General features: G+C 37.3%; 1 protein-coding gene across 1 annotated transcript in view; it reads left to right on the top strand.

Moving 5' to 3' along the window:
* WDHD1 (WD repeat and HMG-box DNA binding protein 1) overlaps nucleotides 1-11,848 on the top strand; it is a 58,982-nt gene extending 47,134 nt beyond the window's left edge. The window contains exons 22-26 of the mRNA XM_065940067.1: nucleotides 190-233; nucleotides 668-838; nucleotides 1,699-1,829; nucleotides 4,159-4,297; nucleotides 6,294-11,848. Coding sequence (XP_065796139.1) covers nucleotides 190-233; nucleotides 668-838; nucleotides 1,699-1,829; nucleotides 4,159-4,297; nucleotides 6,294-6,491 — 683 coding nt within the window. The 3' untranslated portion in view covers nucleotides 6,492-11,848. The remainder of the gene's footprint in view (nucleotides 1-189; nucleotides 234-667; nucleotides 839-1,698; nucleotides 1,830-4,158; nucleotides 4,298-6,293) is intronic.
* The last annotated feature ends 9,557 nt before the right edge of the window (nucleotides 11,849-21,405 follow it).

Here is a 21,405-nt window from a genome sequence, read left to right as displayed (position 1 = left end):
TCTCATCATCTAATAACTTTTATTTCATCTTAACAGTAGGAAGGAGGTCACACATAGTTATTAATAGTTTTAAAGTTGCAAAGTACAGTGTTTTCATATAATACAGATTAAAATATTCATTATTATTGTAGAAGTCAAAAGTCTTCTGAGTTTTACGACTATTAAGTGAGGGTTTCTCTCTTATGAAAGGTGCAGTTACCTCTAGCAGCCAAGGACGAATAAACCCCTTCAAGGTAAACTCTTTCCAGTGATGATTTCTATTACTTAGATACATTTCCATGTAGAGAGATATTTCCAAACTACCAGATGACCCTCCCCAGACTTAGAGGCATTAAAGACTGCAACAGGTTAAATTTTAAAATATTTAAGTAAGTAAATATTTTAAAAGGAAAATGAAAGAAGCACTAGTTCATACTTGGACTAAGAATTTTATTTTCTACTTATCTCCTAAGAACCTACAGTTTTGAAAGGTACTCCCTATTTTTCTTGGGGATGTGGTATTTGGGAATATGTGCATCAGTCTTAATTTGGATTATACCAAATGTATTCCATTCCAAAGGTTATACTACAATGCAAACTTAATAGAAATTTAAAGGAAAAACAAATCTCTTGGGATTTTTTTTCTCCTTTAAGCTTTATGAAATGCTCATACTGGTTTGCTCTTTAGGTTTCAGGCAATTTCAAAGAGCCAGCCATTTCAGTGAATTCAGGACGTTCAACTAATATTTTAGACAGTATGAACAAATCATCCAAGAAATCTACTGCACTTAATCGAGCTACAGATAATGAAAAGTCTCCAGTTATAAAGCCCTTGATTCCAAAGCCAAAATCTAAGCAGGTATGATTTCAACTGCCCCCAATCTACAGTAAACAGCTCGTGGTCTGTTTGTCTTTCTTTAGTTTTGTTCACTTTGTCAGGTATGAGACAGGAGGCTCGCTTGTTATAACTGTATACTGTATAACTGTATAGTGTAGTGAGAGCAGTGGTTCTCAATTCTGATTTTGCTTTGGAATCACTTTTTTAAAGTATTAATACTTTAGATCATATTATACAGCTGCCAGATATGTAAGAAAGTATTAAAAATGCTCCCAGTTAAGCCAGTGATTTTTGAAAGCCATGTGTATTAGCATTTATTTAGAAGAGACTCAGAGAGCCCCAATCATTCCTGCCTCCTGGTCCTCATGACCTTGTGCAGCCGCTCCCCTCATGTGTGATGGGATTACCCAGTAACTATGACAATGTGACAATATGACAATGTGATGAGATGTCATTTCCATGATTGTATTACTATTAATATATAGACCCAGGACAAGGACTCAGGCATCTGTCTATATTCTTTTCATTTCCCAGATGGTTCTGATGCCTGTTCCTGTTTAATGATAGCTAGCTTAGGAGCTGGCCCTAATCTTTCGTGTTCTGTTTTCTGAGTTTTCCTCCCAGATTTTGTCCTAGTTTTGGTAATTTCATCCCAGGTTTGTCATCAGTAAAGTAGGTAAGCTAATTTGAGGTATAGTTTTTTGGAAGTTTTGTATGCATGTGTATAAATATTTACTTTCAACAGAAAACCTTAAGACTTAACATGTTAGTGTAAGAATTCTAAGTAATAATAGATATTTTTCCACATTTTTCCAAATTTGCTCATAATGTATAGAATCATGCTAGATTTTGTTGCAGTATTCATGTGTTTGTTTTCACAGGCATCTGCAGCATCCTTTTTCCAGAAAAGAACTTCCCAAGCTGATAGGACTGAGGAAGTAAAAGAAGAAAATCCTAAAAATTCATCATCTGAAACCCCAGCTGTGTGTCCTCAAAACACTGAAAACCAAAGGTCAGTACATAGAGAAATTTAGTATTCTCAAGATGCAGTATTCCAATAAAAGGCAGGTAGAAGTAGCAATGCAAAATTATGTGGCCCTGTTATTCATTAATATAAATAATACATTGGCACAGGTAGTGGGCATTCTGAAATCGTGTAATTTTAGGGAAGCCACAAATATTGATTAGTATCTATTTACATTACTTATTAAAGTATGCTTTGATAAACTATCTGTGTTTTAAATTGTGGACACATTTTACTGGGGTACTATATTTTTTAATTAGTTCATTTTTTCATTTGTTTTTAAATAATATAGTTACATGGGAGAAACACAGTCAAAAGATACAAAAAGATATGTGATGAAGAGTAAATCTGTTTCCTATCCATTCAGTTCTCTGTGCACAAATACTCACTGCATAGATTTCTTCTGTAGCCTTCTAGAATAATTCTATGCATTTTTTTTAGTTTACAGAAATGATAGTATGCACATTGTTCTCTGCCTTATTTTTTTCACTTAAGAACAGGTTTTGCAGATCATTTCTTATTACTACATGAAGAGTTTCTTTAATCTTTTTACATGCATTGAATGGCTGTACCATAATTTATTTAGTTCTCTGAAAGTGGACAAAAAGTCTTTGCTGGTCTTTTGCTGATACAAATAGTAGTACAATTAATAACTTTATATGAATATTATATACATATAGCTGTAAGATGGATTTCTGTATGGTTCAAGCTAATATACACCTATAATTTCGAAAGATACTGCAAAATTGCTCTGCGTGGATGTTTGTATCATTTTATACAACCACAGAAATTCAAGAGTCCCTGTTTGTCCACCAACTCATTATGTTACCAAATTTCTTGATCTCTTGTATGCTAGATTTATTTGAAATACATCAGCTATACTGAAAAAGTCACCATTTCATTCTTTAAAATTTATTTATTTTTGGCTGCAGTGGGTCTTTGTTGTGGTGCATGGGCTTCTTGTTGCAGTAGGCTCTAGAGCGTGTGGGCTTTAGCGGTTGCAGTGCATGGGTGGGCTCAGTAATTGCAGTTGTCCGGCAGCATGTGGAATCTTCCTTGAGCAGGGATTGAATCTGAATCCCCTGTATTGATAGGAGGATTCTTAACCACTGGACCACCAGAAAAGTCCCACCATTTCATTCTTAACTTTATGTTATCTCATGTAACGGGTATCTCACGTTCAGTTCAGTTGCTCAGTCATGTCCGACTCTTTGCAACCCCATGGACTGCAGCAAGCCAGGCCTCCCTCTCCATCGCCAACTCCCAGAGTTTACTCAAACTCATGTCCATTGAGTCCGTAATGCCATCAACCATCTCCTCCTCTGTCGTCCCCTTCTCCTGCCTTCAATCTTTCTCAGCATCAGGGTCTTTTCAAATGAGTCAGTTCTTTGCATCAGGTGGCCAAAGTATTGGAGCTTCAGCTTCAGCATCAGTCCTTCCAATGAATATTCAGGGCCGATTTCCTTTAGGATTGACTGGTTGGATCTCCTTGCAGTCCAAGGGACTCTCAAGAGTCTTCTCCAACACCACAGTTCAAAAGCATCAATTCTTTAGCACTCAGCTTTCTTTATAGTCCAACTCTCACATCTCATGTTAATCAATTTAATTTGAGGGGGTAGCTGTAGTTTTAATTTTTTTATTTTGTCCTGAATTTAATTTAGCTATTAAACAGTGAAATTTTTATTTAAGAAGATTCAATTTTTTATACTTTCAACAGCCTATACAGAAGAAAAGTGATCAGTAAATGTTAAATATTTGCATTAAATCTTCAGGTGTGACCTAAAAAACAGTTTGTGTCAGAACTAAAATCTAGTAACATTGACATGTGTGCTATGTCCATGCTTTACATAATGGTGCAAGAACTGACCCAGACTCCCGGGTCAGCTGTGCCAGCAGGAGAAAGGAACTTGAGAGAAATCATGACGGTTTCAAATAGCTGGCTTAAGGGATGGAGAAAGGCTACCAAGAGTTCATGGAAGGGTTTCACTGGACTAGAGGGTTGAAGGAAGATTGGAGACCTTGAGCCTGTCAGTATTCATTAAAGAGTTCACAGGCTCTGTGCTTGGAAAATACAAATGTGAATAATCCCTTTGAATTGATCTTACAAAGGATTTCTTTCAATTCATTATTCCTGCAGTCTTTAGGCAGTTTTAAGTAATGTGTAATTATGAATATTAACAAGTGTAATCAATTGTGTCTGTCTTACATTATATATAGGTATGCAAAGACTAATGGTTAATTACTAACCTGAAGAATAATAAAGCACTCCAGAACTGTCTTAAGTATAAAAATTTTTTTTGCATAATTGCTATTTTAGGCCTAAGACCGGGTTCCAAATGTGGCTGGAAGAAAACAGAAGTAATATTTTGTCTGACAATCCTGACTTTTCAGATGAAGCAGACATAATAAAAGAAGGAATGGTTCGATTTAAAATACTGTCAGCTGAAGAAAGGAAGGTGAGAATAATTGTGCTGAGATTAAGACTTCAGTGAATTCCTGGCTTTTAAATTTCTTATAGAAAATGCTTTTTTTTCTGTGTTTAAAATTAAATACACTCAAACTCTTGGTGGAGAGGAGATGCAACAAACAAAATGTCAGTTTTGACATCTAGATCTATATAATAATTATTTAGTGTTGATGGTTAATTTTTTGGCAGATATAATACCTACATCTGTATAAGTTTCTGCATATTGTAAGTTAGGGGAATAGCTCAAGAAAAAGTACATTACTTTTCAGTCAGAATCAAATAAAATTAGTGAATAAAACTGAAATTAGTTCACATTTCTGGATAACTGTTTTAGAGTCCTTGTAAGCAGAATTTCTTAAAATACTATTTACTTACACATTGAATACTAAATGAGAATACTGCTTTGGGAGGAAACAATCAGTGTTCTGTTCTAGCCTTTCATGTGGAAATTAGGACAGGTGACTTGTACCTACCGCTTCTTAGGTCATTTTTCTGCTATGTAGAAAAAGTCTAGGAGCAGCTTTCTTTTCCAAGGGGAAGGAATGTGTGTGTTGTATCAAATCTCAGACTTACCTTCCCCAGGGATGACAAGCGTGCAGCAGTGGGTGCCTTGTGACATAGATACTTACCTTGATAAACTGGTTTTACAAATAAAGGTATTGCAAAATGAGGAAACTAGAAACAAGTCTAACCACCTCTAACCTTCTTTAGAATCTCATTAGCATCTTTGTGTTTCTCATTTTTTTGTGAGCATTTATAAAAGGATAAAAATTCTAAAGTATTAGATAAAATGGCATCTGAATGAATAAGACCATAAGCTGAAACTGTAAGCTTAATGCAGGAAAAGAGGAAGAGACATGGCAAAACTTGTGATCATGTTTTTGAATACTTAAAATGTAATCAGGGAGAAGGAAATAGCAACCCATTCCAGTATTCTTGCCTGGAAAAGTCCATGGACAGAGGAGCCTGGCGGGCTGCAGTCCATGGGGTTACATGACTGAGCATGTGTGCACGAGGGTGGAGGGAGATGGGTTGGTAGCAATAAAGTGGGAGAACTAAAAAAAAAAAAAAATGTAATCAGTATTTTTAGTGTAAACCTTAAACGTTTCTTAAATCCAGTCTGTTAATGTGAAAAATTCTACAGCTCACATGTACCCTTTTCAACAGTAATGACTGGGAAGGAAAATAAAGTAGTAGGAGGAGGAACTGTTAAAGATTAAAAGAGACTTAAGAAATAAATGGAATGAGTGAACCTTGTTAGGTTCTCACTTAGTGAATAGAAACCAATCCCAAGAGAACATATACTATATATAATATTTCTGATGTGACAGAGTGATGGGGGTGAAGATCAGAGTACTGATTGCCAGGGGTTGGGGCCTGGGAGAGGAATAGGGCAGAGCAACATGAGGGGTACTCGTGCTTGTGGAAGTGTTCTATATCCTGAATGTGGTGGTAAATACACAGCCTACAGTAGAATTACACACATACACACACAAATGAGTTGAAATAAAAAGGGGGTTTTATCTATGTCAATATCCTAGCTGTAACAGTACACTATAGTTTTGCAAGATGCAGCCATTGAGGGAAACTGAGTAAAGGGGACAGGGGGGCTTTCTGTATTATTTCCTACAACTGCATGGAATCTTTAATACAACTGAATCTCTAATAATCTCAAAATAAAAGGTTTCTTTTTTAAACAGTACCTGCAGTTATAGTGTTTTGCTCTTAATATGGTTAAATACAAGCAGAGTTTAGATTGAAATATTATAGAGTTAGAATGTAAATTTTTTAATGTGCCCTGCAATTAAATAATAAACAATTTATTTTTTTAAAAAATGATAACCCTAATGATTAGCTTCATAATTCAAGTGCTAATTATGCTGCTTTACTTAAAGAAATATTTCCTGAAAAGGTAAAGAAATCATTTCCTTTCTATTTATTTGTTATTTCCTAAAAATCTTTTCTTTTCAAATATTTTTACAAAGGCATGGGCTGCCAAGGCCAAAGGAGGAACTGCAAGTGATGGAGCTGAAGAAAAGAAGCGAAAACGTGTGGTTGATGAAAGTCAGGAAACTGAAAACCAGGAAGAAAAAATGAAGAATATGAATTTACCTAAAAAGCAAAAACCTTTAGATCTTTCTACGAATCAGAAACTGTCAGCTTTTGCATTTAAGCAGGAATAGAGTAAGGAGGTAAATTTAGAACTTAGGAAAGTAATGGATTTTTGATGAATCTAGACCTTTAAAATCTGTAGGAAACTCTTTAAGTATTTTTGAAATAGTTTAAAGATTGCTGTTTGTCTTTATAAGATAATTCAGTAATTATATTGGTATAGGTAGCAGGGCATCTGTAAAAACTATCATCTCTGCAGATTGCTCTGCCCCCAAATGGAGGGCCATTCGGAAGCATGACCATGGCCACTGACTGGCGGCCACTGTCATGTCCCTTTGCAAGCTGGATTGATCTTGTTTCTTACCTTCAAAATCATCAAAGCCAAGGTCTTAAAACCTCTGAGCATTGAAGCACCTTCTAGAATGTTCCTTGATTGGTAAATATCATATATTGGCAAGTACCACAGAAGTCCTCTTCCAAAATGTGTTACTATAGACTGCTCTTATGTCTATACTGGACCCAGGGGACCATATTTTTTTTCATATGGACCCTAAACATGTAAATAATTTTGTAGATGAGACCTTTGTTTTGGAAATTTCTTCATATATTACTTTTATCTGTTTGTATTGCCTGTTTTTTAAAAATAAAATTTTACATTTTTATATTTAGCTTAATATGACCTTCACATTGTATTCCCATGAAATGGAAGTGTTCCTAGAAAATATATTTTATGTTTATTACCATAATTCTCACTACCCCCTTGTTTTTGTTGTTCAGTCATTAAGTCATGTCCGACTCTGCGACCCCAAGGACTGCAGCACACCACTCTCCTTTGTCCTCCACTATCTCCCAAAGTTTGCTCAAATTCATGTCCAGAGGATGAGATGCTGTCTAACCATCTCATCATCTGTCATCCCTTTCTCCTCCTGCCTTCAATCTTTCCCAGCATCAGGGTCTTTTCCAGTGAGTTGGCTCTTCGCATCAGGTGGCCAAAGTATTGGAGCTTCAGCTTCAGCATCACTCCTCCCAATGAATATTCAGGGTTGATTTCTTTTAGGCTTGACTGGTTTGATCTCATTGTAGTCCAAGGGATTCCCAAGAGTCTTCTCCAGCACCATAGTTTAAAAGCGTCAATTCTTTGGTGCTCAGCCTTCCATATGGCACAGCTTTCACCTCCATACATGACTACTGGAAAAACCATAGCTTTGACTATACCAACCTTTGTCAGCAAAGTGATGTCTCTGCTTTTTAATATGTTGTCTAGATTTGTCATAGCTTTTCTTTCAAGGAGCAAGCGTCTTTTAATTTCTTGGTTGCACCCATGGTTCGGAGTGATTTTTGAGCCCAAGAAAAAAAAAATCTGTCACTGCTTCCACTTTTCCCCTTTCTATTTGCTATGACGTGTTGGGACCAGATGCTATGATCTTAGTTTTTTGAATATTGAGTTTTAAGCCAGCTTTTTCACTCTCCTCTTTCACCCTCATCTAGAGACTCTTTAGTTCCTCTTCACTTTCTGTCGTTAGAGTGGTATCATTGGCAAATCTGAGGTTGATATTTCTCCTGGCAAGTTTGATTTCAGTTGGCGATTCATTCAGTCTGACATTTTGCATGATGTACTCTGCATAGAAGTTAAATAAGCAGCATGACAACATACAGCTTTGTTGTACTCATCTCCCAGTTTTGAACCAGTCAGTTGTTCCACATAAGGTTCTAACTGTTGCTTCTTGACCCACATACTGGCTTCTCAGGAGACAGGTAAGGTGGTCTGGTACTCCCTCTCTTTAAGGATTTTTCCACAGTTGGTTGTGCTCCACATAGTCAGGGCTTTAATGTAGTCAGTAAGGCAGAAGTAGATGTTTTTATGGAACTCCCCAGCTTTCTCTGTGATATAACGAATGTTGGCAAGCAATTTGATCTTTGGTTCCTCTGCCTTTTCTGAACCTAGCTTATACATCTGGAAGTTCTCAGTTCACATACTGCTGAATCCCATCTTGAAGGATTTTGAGAATAACTGTGCTAGTGTGTGAAATGAGTGCAATTTGGTCGCTATTGCCTTTCTTTGGGATTGGGATGAAAACTGACCTTTTCCAGTTCTGTGGCCACTGCTGGGTTTTCCGTATTTGTGGACATCGAGTGCAGCCCTTGTAGGATTTTAAATAGCTCAGCTGGAATTCCATCACCTCCACACTAGCTTTGTTCATAGTAATGTTTCTTAAGGCTCACTTGACTTCACACTCTAGGATATCCCACTATAGGTGAGTGACCACACCATCGTGGTTATCTTTTTGACACAGTTCTTCTGTGTATTCTTGCTACCTCTGGATCTCTTCTGCTTCTGTAAGGTTCTTCCCATTTCTGTCCTTTATCGTGTCCATCCTTGCATGAAATGTTCCCTTGTTATCTCCAATTTTCTTGAAGAGATCTTTAGTCTTTCCCATTCTGTTGTTTTCCTGTATTTCTTTGCATTGTTCATTTAAGAACGCCTTCTTATCTCTCCTTGCTAGTCTCTGGAAGAACTCTGCATTCAGTTAGGTATATCTTCCCTTTCTCTCTTGCCTTTGGCATCTCTTCTTTGCTCAGCTATTTGTAAAGCCTTCTCAGACAACCACTTTGCCTTCTTGCATTTCTTTTTCTTTGGGATGGTTTTGGTCACTGCCTCCTGTATGGTGTTACAAAGTGAAGTGAAAGTGAAGTCGCTCAGTCGTGTCCAACTCTTTGCGACCCCATGGACTGTAGCCTACCAGGTTCCTCCATCCATGGGATTTTCCAGGCAAGAATACTGGAGTGGGCTGCCATTTCCTACTCCAGGTGATCTTCCCGACCCAGGGATTGAACCCGGGTCTCCTGCATTGTAGGCAGATGCTTTACTGTCTGAGCCACCAGGGAAGCTCATTTGTAAGTGTTACAAACCTCCATCCATAGTACTTCAGGCACTCTGTTTACCAAATTGAATCCCTTGAATCTGTCCATCACCTCCACTGTATAAATCATAAAGGATTTGATTTAGGTCATACCTGAATGGCCTAGTGGGTTTCCCTGCTTTCTTCAATTTGAGCCTGAGCAGTGAGGTGCTCAGGATCTGAGCCATAGTCAGCTCCAGGTCTTGTTTTTGCTGACTGTGTAGAGCTTTTCCATCTTTGGCTGCAAAGAATATGAAAGAAAGTGAAAGTGTTAGTCTCTGAGTCATGTCTGACTTTTTGCGACCCTGTGGGCTGTATTAGCCCACCAAGCTTCTCTGTCCATGGAATTCTCCAGGCTGGAGTGGGTTGCCATTTCCTTCTCCAGGGGATCTTGCCAACCCAGGGAATCTAGCCCAGGTCTCCCACATTGCAGACAGTCTCTTTACCATCTGAGCCACCTAGTTTCAGTATTGACCATCTGGTGATATCTGTGTAGAGTCGTCTCGGGTTATTGGAAAAGAGTGCTATGACCAGCATGTTCTCTTGACAAAACTCTGTTAGCCTTTGCTGTGCTTCATTTTGTACTCTAATGCCAAACTTGCCTGTTATTCTGGGTATCTCTTGATTTCCTACTTTTGCATCCCTATCCCCTATAATGAAAAGAACATATTTTTTTGGTGTTAGTTCTAGAAGGTCTTGTAGGTTTTCATACAACTGGTCAACTTCAGCTTCTGGACACCTTCTGACCTGGGGGGCTTATCTTCTGGTGTCACATTTTTTTGCATTTTCATACTGTCCATGAGGTTCTTGTGGCAAGAATACTGGAGTGGGTTGCCATTTCCTCCTCCTGGAGACCATGTTTTGTCAGAACTTTTCACTGTGACCTGTCCGTCTTGGGTAGCCCTGTACAACATGGCTCATAGCTTCATTGAATTACACCAGCCCCTTCACCCTCATCCTGTTACACATTAAACACACAGAGGTATTGAAGATACTGTTTGATAATATTGAAGCTGAGCATATGCTCCTGGTAAATTACTCCGGTTATCAGCATCAGCAGTGCTTTATTGAGCAAATCTTTGAAGCCTTGATAAGAGAGTAATTGAAGAATGAGGAAGTGTTTAACTCCTCTTTTGTTTTGAACAAGATTTAATTAAGTAGTTCATACATTTTTTTTAGTTAGTATTCTAAGCAGAGCTTAATACAAATGAGCCACTTTATGAGGGACAGTACAGGGGTACTCTGGGGTAGGAGGATAATAATAAAATCAAGTGATTGAAAATTGAGGGTATTTATAGGTTGGACGGGACAAACTTATGTTGAAATTTTAGATGTATAGTAGCCAAAGGATGGTCCTTGTCTCATGATTAAGGTTGGGACAGAGCATTTCTGATTTCTTTATTTACGAGCTGGTATTGAGAGGCATTGTAACACAGAGGTTAGGACCACAGATTTCAAAGCCAAACAGAATACCTGAGTTCAAAGGCTCACTGTAATTCCTACCAGCTAAAAAACCTTGGGTAAGTCATAGCCTTTGTCCATTTATCTGTAAAATGGGTATATTAATAATACATAATTTAAAGGTTGTTAAGAGAATTAAAGGAGGTAAAAGCACTTACCTGGTACATTGTAGTGTTTTATATACTTATCAGCTATTGTTACTATGTTGTTGGCTAGTTAATCTTGCTTTGTCATTAAGTTTGATTCTGAATTAATTATGTATGAATTAATGTTGGTTTCAAGATGCTAAAGTAAAAATTTTTTATATTACTTTGGAAAGCATGCTTATAGATAGGTATTGTGTTTTTACTTCTCCAACTTGCTTATTATCACAGTGTGTAATACTTAAGGATATAGTCCTTGAGTGTTACATTTCAAATCCATAGGAACCTGATGATATCAAGAATTCGCAAAAAGTTTTTTTTTTGTTGTTGTTTTTTGGGCCATGCCGCATGGCATGCAGGATCTTAGTTCCCCAACCAGGGTTTGAACCTGTGCCCCCTGCAGTGAAAGTGTTGAGACTTAACCACTGGACAGCCAGGGAAGTCCCTGTGAAAAGTTGATCTGCATTTGTTTGGTTGAAGGAAAGTTTTTGTATTGACCTAGTTTAACTTACAAATCCTGAATATTCATTGGAAGAACTGATGCTGAAGCTGAAGCTCCAATACTTTGGCCACCTGATGCAAAGAACTGACTCGTTGGAAAAGACCCTGATGTTGGGAAAGATTGAAGGGAGGAGAAGAGGATGACAGGATGAGATGGTTGGATGGTATCACTGACTCCATGGACATGAGTTTGAGCAATCTTCGGGAGTTGGTAATGGAAAGGGAAGCTTGGCTTGCCGCAGTCCATGGGGTCGCAAAGAGTCAGACATGACTGAGAGACTGAACTGAACTGAACTTAAAAGTCAGAACTCATAAACGAAGAAATATCATCACTATTTCTTTTCTATATAATATTAAACTTCTTTTAAGGAAAAAATCTTTTCAGAGAATTGGATCTTAATGGTAGGAAAATGCAAATGGAAATAAATATATTAACCGTCATCATGATATCAGTACTGTTGCCTATTTTGAGCTTGTGTGCTACAGAAAGTGGTCTTATGCTCAATTTCATTCTTCAGTAGAAAAAAACTTCTCAAAGAGCTTATTTTACAACTTTATATTTGAAAGGTCATCTTCTACTTATCCCAGAGAGCAAGTGAGTGAGTGCTGGGTTATGCCTGCCAACTGTGGGGACAGTGGTAATTTACAACCACTCTAAATGCAGCAGCCTGAGGTAAGCCACTGTCACTGCCATGGAACAGATTCCTTTAGACAAAAGGATGAGACCCATCTATGTAGAAAGCATCTTCCTCAGTGACTGGTTGTCTTATGGGCCTTTTTTATTTTCTAGCTATTTTGTAATGGAAGTATGTAGTTTTTCCCCGGGTGTTTATTTTTAAATTTTTTAAACCTACAGAAAATTTCAAAGAGTACAGCAAACATACATACACCCTTCATCTAGATTGACTTACTGTTGCCATTTTGCCATAAATGGTTTGTAAAACAGGGTTTTTCCTGAACCATTTGAAATATGCAACGTGACACTTCACCCCTTAGTACTTCAGTATGTATCCCTTAAGTAATAAAGACATTCTACATAAGCACAATATCATTATTATAAGAAAGAAATTTAACAGAAGAATATTATTGCCTAACAGGTATTTCATACTAAAATTTCACCCAAAGTGCCCATTAGGCTTTCCCCCCTCAGATCTAGGATCAAAGGTATTGCATTGTATTTAGTTATTAGCAGTACATACTTTCTAATAAAGAATGAGGAAGAACATCACTCCCAATCCTAATACCCACAGATGACCACTGGTAAAATGTGTATGTCATTAGGCTTTTTTTCCCTGTATATATATTCTTTTTTTTATTTATTGTTTTTATTGTTTTATATTGTTTTATTGTTTATAGGTGTGCAGTCCAAATTCATGCTCGACAGGGCGTTAAAGGAAAAATACAACAGCCCGAGCCTACAGTTTAAAGTGCAGCCTTTTGCTGGTGGTATTCCTGTAATTGAAATCAGTTTCTACCTACTCAGGAACTGTCATAAAGAGCAAAAAGTGATAGAGTAGAAAATAAACATAGTGGAGTCAGAAAGCCAAAAGTTGGTTCTTTGAAAGATTGATACATTAGAAAAAAATCAGACAAGATAAATCATTATACAAAGAGAAAAACATAAGTAATATTAGAATTGAAAAGGAAATTATAAACTACAAAAACTACAGATTTGTCTAAAGTTAAGAAGCTTGGGGACTTACCCGGTAGTGCAGTGGATTAAGAATCCACCTGCCAAGATTTAAAATTAACACACAGAAATCACTTGCATTCCTATACACTATCAATGAAAAAACAGAAATTAAGGAAACAATTCCATTCACTATTGCAATGAAAAGAATAAAATACTTAGGGATAAATCTACCTAAAGAAATAAAAGACCTATATATGGAAAACTATGAAACACTAATGAAAGAAATCAAAGCTGACACAAATAGATGGAGAAATATACCATGTTCATGGATTGGAAGAATCAATATAGTAAAAATGAGTATACTACCCAAAGCAATCTATAGATTCAATGCAATCCCTATCAAGCTACCAACAGTATTTTTCACAGAACTAGAACAAATAATTTCACAATTTGTATTGTGAAAAACAATACAAAAACCTTGAATAGCCAAAGTAATCTTGAGAAAGAAGAATGGAACTGGAGGAATCAACCTGCCTGGCTTCAGACTATACTACAAAGCTATAATCATCAAGACAGTATGGTACAGGCACAAAGACAGAAATATAGACCAATGGAACAAAATAACCCAGAGATAAATCCATATATCTATGGACACCTTATCTTTGACAAAGGAGGCAAGAATATACAATGGAGAAAAGACAATCTCTTTTAACAAGTGGTGCTGGGAAAACTGGTCAACCACTTCTAAAAGAATGAAACTAGAACACTTTCCAACACCATACACAAAAATAAACTCAAAGTGGAGTAAAGATCTAAACCTAAGACCAGAAATTATAAAACTCCCAGAGGAAAACATAGGCAAAACACCCTGACATAAATCACAGCAGGATCTTCTATGACATACCTCCTAGAGTAATGGAAATAAAAGCAAAAGTAAACAGGACCTAATTAAACTGAAAAGCTTTTGCACAATGAAGGAAACTATAAGCAAGGTGAAAAGACAGCCTTCAGAATGGGAGAAAGTAATAGCAAACGAAGCAACTGACAAAGAATCTCAGAAATAAACAAGCAGCTCCTGCAGCTCAATTCCAGATAAATAAACGACCCAATCAAAAAATGTGCCAAAGAACTAAACAGACATTTCTCCAAAGAAGACATACAGATGGCTAACAAACACATGAAAAGATGCTCAACATCACTCATTATCAGAGAAATGCAAATCAAAACCACAATGAGGTACCGTCTCACGCCAGTCTAAATGGCTGCTATCAAAAAGTCTACAAGCAGTAAATGCTGGAGAGGGTGTGGAGAAAAGGGAACCCTCCTACACGGTTAGTGGGAATGCAAACTAGTACAGGCACTATGGAGAACAGTGTGGAGATTCCTTAAACAACTGGAAATAGAACTGCCATATGACCCAGCAATCCCACTGCTGGGCATACACAGAAACCAGAATTGAATGTTCATCGCAGCACTGTTTACAATAGCCAGGACATGGAAGCAACCTAGATGTCCATTGGCAGACGAATGGATAAGAAAGCTGTGGTACATATACACAATGGAATATTACTCAGCCATTGAAAAGAATACATTTGAATCAGTTCTAATGATGTGGATGAAACTGGAGCCTATTATACAGAGAAAAGTAAGTCAGAAAGAAAAACACCAGTACAGTATATTAACACATATATATGGAATTTAGAAAGATGGTAACGATGACCCTACATGCGAGACAGCAAAAGAGACACAGATGTATAGAAGTGTTTTGGACTCTGTGAGAGAGGGCAAGGGGGAGATGATTTGAGAGAATGGCATTGAAACATGTATATTATCATATGTGAAACAAATCTCTAGTCCAGGTTCAATGCATGGGACAGGGTGCTCAGGGCTGGTGTACTGGGATAACCCTGAGGGATGGGATGGGGAGGGAGATGGGAGAGGGGTTCAGGATGGGGGACACGTGTACACCCATGACTGATTCATGTCAATGTATGGCAGAAACCACTACAATATTGTAAAGTAATTAGCCTCCAATTAAAATAAAAAATTTAAAAAAAAGAATCCACCTGCCAGTGCAGGGGACACCAGTTTGATACATGGTTTGGGAAGATTCCACAGGCCAGCCACAGAGCAACTAAGCCTATAGGCCACTGAACACATGCTCTGGAGCCTGGGAGCCACAACTGCTGAGGCTGCATTCTGCAGTTACTGAAGCCTGTGCTCCACAAGAGAGGCCACTGCAATGGACAGCCTGTGCACCACAACGAAAAGTAGCCCCTGCTCACTGCAACTAGGGAAAACCCACGGAAGGCAAAGAAGACCCATCAAAGCCAAAAATAAGTAAAAACAAGAGGCTTATGATGGTGAGTTTTATGTGTTAACTGACTAGGCTACATTGTTATTTAATCAAATACTAACCTATATGTTGCTATGAAGGTATTTTTATAGAGTGTTCTAAAGTTCATGACCAGTTGACTTTAATAGATTATCCTAGATAGTCTGTGTGGGCCAGATTCAATAAGTTGAAAGGCCTTAAGAGCAGAACTGAGGCTTCCCTGAGGAAGAAGAAACCATACCTGTAGAAAGCAACTTCCGCTCATGCCTGAGTTTTTCAGGCTGCTTTTCCTTAAGGTCTACCTTATGATTTAGGGTTTTAGTCCTGTCTTCCAGCCTTCACAATCATCTAAATCAATTCTTGCAATAAATTTCAGTATATGTCTCCTACTGGTTCTGTTTCTCTGGTTGAATACTGACTAATGCAAGACTTGTAAATAGCTTCATAGTGGAAAATTCTGATGAACAAGTCTCTATAAAAAAGGCCAAAATACTTAGGCATAAACTTAACATATGTGAATTATGTCTGCAAAGTTGTTATTAAAAAAATTTGAATCAAGTTACAAACTTTCAATGCAAAATAAATGAGTGGTGGGTATGAAATGTTCAGCGTGAATATAGTCAATAACTATGTAACATCTTTGGTGACAGATTGTAACTAAATGTGATCATTTGGAAATTTATAGAAATATCAAACCAGTACATTGTGTTAACAGGAGCTAACAGTATTAGGAGTCAGTTGTACTTCAAAACAAACTTATAGAAAAAGAAATCAGATTTGTGGTTTCCAGAGGCAAGGGTAGAGGAGAGGAGAATTGGATGAAGATAGTCAAAAGGTATTAATACAAATTGCCAGCCCTTGGATAAGTACTAGGGATGTGTCTCAAAGTGTCGGACATGACTCAGTGACTGAACAACAGCAACAGTGCACAATATGATATAATTAACACTGTTGTATGTGACATATGAAAGTTAAGACAGTAAATCCTGAGTTCTCATCACAAGAATAATATTTAATTTCTTTTATTTTGTATCTATATAAGATGATGGATATTCACTGAACTTATTGTGATAATTACTCCATGCTGTATGTGAGTCAGATCATTATGTTTTACAACTTAAATTTACACAGTACTGTTCATCAGTTATATCTCAATAAAACTGGAAGAAAAAAACCTGACTCAAAGAAATAGAAAATCTAAATCGTCTATAACCAATTTAAAAAGTTAGTCTATATTTTAAATACTTCTCTGAAAGAAAGCACCCTACTGAGTGAATTTAAGAGTCAAGCTCTATCACAATCAAGTAAAAGTTACAACCATATATTATTGATATAGCAGCTGTCATTAACCTTGATATCAAAAGCTGACAAGATTAGTTTTAAATAAGAAAATTGTAAACAAATCTCATTCATGAACATGGAAGAAAAATCCTAAGTAAAAATTTTAGTCTGCCAGATCCAACTTTGTGTTTATAAAGATACTATTTAGTTATCCCATTGACTTGATTGTAAGAGTACAACATTGGTCTAGCATTAGAAAGTCAGTTAATGTTGATTAAAGGACAAAATTAAAGTGTCTTGCATAAAAGCATATTGCATAAAAGTATGTTGTTTAACTGTGCTTGTGCCATTCTGTTTTTTTCTGACACTTTTTGGAATTTGTATTTTACTGAACTGTTTCACTCAAGGGCTTGTAAACACACTAATGTATTCTTATAATGAGGGTAATAATATAAGCATAAATTTAAACTAATGCCAAAAAAAAAAATTTTAAGCCAAACTTTTTAAAAAGAGAAGAATGCTGTTATTCTTTTAAATGTAAATTGTATTTCATTTACTAGAACTCTCTCTTTGGTTTTTCCCAGGTATATTTTTCTGTCAGATTGTATGTGTATTGTAATTATATTGTAGATGCTTGTTGATCTCTCCAAGAGACCCAGGTTTTCAAGGGAAGGAACCATGTTGGCGGGGTGATCGGCATAGTTGATACCATATAATCTTTGGAACTTGGTAGGCTTAGGATTTATATATTGTCTCCACCACTGGAGATATGTGACTCTGGGAACCACTTAACCTCTGCGATTCTGTTCCCTGTGGTGGTTGTAATAGAAATGACAGCGATTTTCTTCTCAGACCTCCTCAGAGAACCTCACAGGCCACATCCCCAGAAGGATAGCCACTTATCACTTGCTATCACTTTTCCAGGCCACACCGCACCAGAAATACACAGCTGACCCCAATATTCAGTGATCCCATCTCTCTTCCTGAAATTTGGAGTGTGGACACCAAAGCAGAATCAGTTAATCTGAGAAACCGAGCTTCACAGGTATGTAAAATCATGTGCTGTAGCCATAGCAGGGGAAAGCTAAAGTTGTGGGGAAGCAGAGAAACAAATGAGCAGAGGAAAACCCCTTTTGCTTCTCTAATGAAAACAGACAAGTGGGGCAAAAATGAAAAACAAACAGATGTTGTCAGGTCATCATTATCTCAGATGCTTTTGTGATCCTGATAACAGAAACCCTAGAGAAAGAATGCTGAAGAGTAGCACTCTAATTCTTAAAGAATGCTGTAGAGCAGATTAATGGCAAATAAAGTATTCAATGAAAGTTGGAACCTGGCTCCCACAGAGTGTTGTTCCTCTCTGAAGACAGATGGTTTGGAATTGATATAGTTGGTTTTTCTAAGAGGGAGGAGTATTAATGTGGTTCAATGAGATAGAGACTCTTCATGACATCATTTCACCCTCAAATGTTATAGCAGCTGATTAAAAATAGTAGCTTGGCATATCTAGAATATATAAGGAACTCGCAAACTCAGCATTAAAGACAAATGTAATTCAATTAGAAATGAACAGAAGACATAAACACACATTTCCCTAAGAAATGTTTTTCCTAAGAGGATATACAGAAGGAAAACACATGAAAGGAATTTCAAGAGCATTAGCTATTAGAGAAATACAAATTGAAACTATAGTGAGATTTCACTGCACACCTATCAGAACAGCAAAGTGAAATATAATGATAACACCAAATGCAAGTAAGGATGCAGAGAAACTGGTATCAATCGTATTGCTGGGGGGAATGGAAAATTGTACACTCACTCGAGAAAATAGTTTGATAGTTCCTTTCAAAACTAAAAGGAGCTTAACTACATGACCTGAATGGCCCTTTTAAGCACTTATCCCAGAGAAATGAAGACTTATTTTCTCATGGGAAATAACTTGTACATGACTGTCATAGCAGCTTTATTTTTAATAGCACCAAACTGGCAACTACCCACATGTCCCTCAGTGACTAAAATCTCTAGCACTTTCATACCATGCATGGCATACTATCCAGCAATAAAAAGGAACAAATTACTGATACAAGCAACAATTAGGATTAACTTCAAGAAATTTCAGCTGACTGAAACAAAGCCAATCTCAAAATGATATTTTGATGCCATTCTACTTCATGATTCCTTTTATACAACATACATGAAATAATAGAGACAGAAAATGTATTAGTGGTTGCCAGGGTTAAAGATGGGGAAGGGAGGATGTGGCTATATAGGAGTGAAAAGAGCAAGTCTTAAGGTGATGGTACAATTAAGTATCTTGATTACGGTGGTGGTTTCACAAGGATTTACTTGTGATAAGATTGCATAGAGGTACACACACACACAAATAAGTCTGTGCTGGTGAAATCTGAAAAAGTGTTATAGATTATTTCAGTGTCAATTTCTTGGTTTTGATATTCTATTAATATCACTTTGTAAGATAGTACAACTGGGAGGGGGGATGTCTGAGGATGTCCTACAACTAGAAATGAAAAACTTTAATGAGGCATCTGTACCTAATGGAAGAGACTTCGTATCCCTGACCCCCAACAGGGATATAAGCTCTTTAAGAGCAGACACAGGTTTTTGTGTATTGTCAAAGCCTGACACAGTGCCTCTCCTAAACAAGATAATCAATATGTTTTTCTTGTTAACACTAATGAAGGATTCTGAGCTCACAGTTGAGAAACCTGAATGTTTATTTGTATGTTGCTGCTGCTGCTAAGTCACTTGAGTTGTGTCTGACCCTGTGCGACTCCATACAGCAGTCCACCAGGTTCCTCTGTCCCTGGGGTTCTCCAGACAAGAATACTGGAGTGGGTTGCCATTTCCTTCTCCAATGCATGAGAGTGAAAGTGAAAGTGAAGTCACTCAGTCATGTCCGACTCTTCGTGACCCCATGAACTGTAGCCCACCAGGCTCCTCCATCCGTAGGTTTCCAGGCAAGAGTACTGGAGTGGGTTGCCATTTCCTTCTCCAGTTTATTTGTATAGTTATCAGTATACCAAGAAAAGTGCTCGTTAGCGTTTTGAAGTCATTTTATGAATAATTTGCAGAATAAAGTGGTAATAAGAAAAAAAAATTTTATTTGAAATATTCACAAGAATTTGAACATGTCTTCAACTCATTGACGCACAAACAATAAAAAAGATTAAAGAGTATCATCATACATCATTTTGGCAAAACAAGATGGTTCAAGTTCTTGTCCCAAAATATTGCATAGTGATATGTTTCCTGTCAAATGACTAACTGGATGAAAGTACCACATTTCTTTTGTGTCCTTGGGAATATGTAGGTCACTTATCGATTCTTGAGTTTTGAGAAGATTCATCTATAGTATATTCATCTAAAAGCTCATAACCTGACCAATTTTGCCATCATTAACAGAGTCTAAGAGTGCTGCTACCTGCCTCTTTGCATTTATCTTCTGATTCATCTAATAACTTTGAAACATCTTCCTCTATCAATTTCCTTTTATTTGCCACTATGAATGGAAAATGAAAAATTCTGAATTCTCAACTTGTTCTATGAAATCTTGAAGTAAACCATAAAGATAGTCCCTCCAAGTCTCCTTTTATTCCTTCTTGAAAATGAAGGCAATACTTTAGGCACTATGATAAGAAAACTGAAGGATAATATATTTTTTAAAGACAGTGCATTATCTTTTAAGTGATCTCATCATTTTCCATTTTTTGTATAACTTAGTTCTTTTAAAAATATAGCTAGGGAAATTGGTGTATGATGAGTTCCCTAAGTGATGAAGTGGCAAAACACGAAATAAGAAAAATAAGATCAGTAAAATCCCATAATGTATCTTAGATTCATAAAAGTGTCAGAGGCCCATATGGTAATAAATTTTATTTTAAAAAATTCTATATTCCCTTCGTTTTTTGGGAAGACCTCTAAGAAGGAAAAAGTCATAAAATAGTACTCCATACAGAGAGTTAGAACTGCCCCAAAAGAAAATTTAAAAACTAGTTTCAGGTCCAGCAGAGCCTGATGTTATTCCATGGGTTAATGATGAGTTATTGCTAACTCGCTTTGGATAATGAGGTTACAGGGACAGACACTGTTGGTCGCCCACCGGAAAGCCTTCCCCTCTTTTTACTTAGTTTAATGGAACCCTCATTTTGCTTTGTAACAGCAACAATGGATGTAAGCCATTCTTCTTTGCCAGCAGTTGGTCTTTGGGTGGCTGTGTTTTAGCCAATGAAATAAGAGAAATCTCCTGGGGTGGAGGTAGGCGAGCTTCTTAGAAAGTCTTCCTCGCTGACAAAGAGGAGGAGGTGGTTTTGGCTTCACTTTCCCTGCTGTGTTTGAACACTTTATGCTCAGAGCGACAGCAGCCATCTGTGTCTGGGAGGGCAGACGCTGACAACACGCTGAGCATGACTAACGACAGAGTCGGGCAGAGCCTGAGCCCTTGATGACATTACAGAGTCCCTGAGCCATCCCTACAATGTCATCTCCAGGACTCTGGTTAAGTGAAACAGTAAGCGTCTGCATTGTTTAAGCAGGTGGTTCTCATCCTTGGCTGCATTTGAGAATGATTCCTCTCAATGCCCACGTCCATACCCCAGACCATTGAAATCAGATTTCACCAGGTGAGGAGTCAGGTTTCCTAGGTGATTCTAATATGCAGCCGTTTTGAGAACCACCGGTTCAGGCCACTTTTAGTTGGGTATTCCATTTCTG

Source organism: Muntiacus reevesi, chromosome 7 (assembly GCF_963930625.1).
Source record: "Muntiacus reevesi chromosome 7, mMunRee1.1, whole genome shotgun sequence".
NCBI classification, from domain to species: Eukaryota; Metazoa; Chordata; class Mammalia; order Artiodactyla; family Cervidae; genus Muntiacus; species Muntiacus reevesi.
This window is presented reverse-complemented; position numbering and strand designations above follow the sequence as displayed.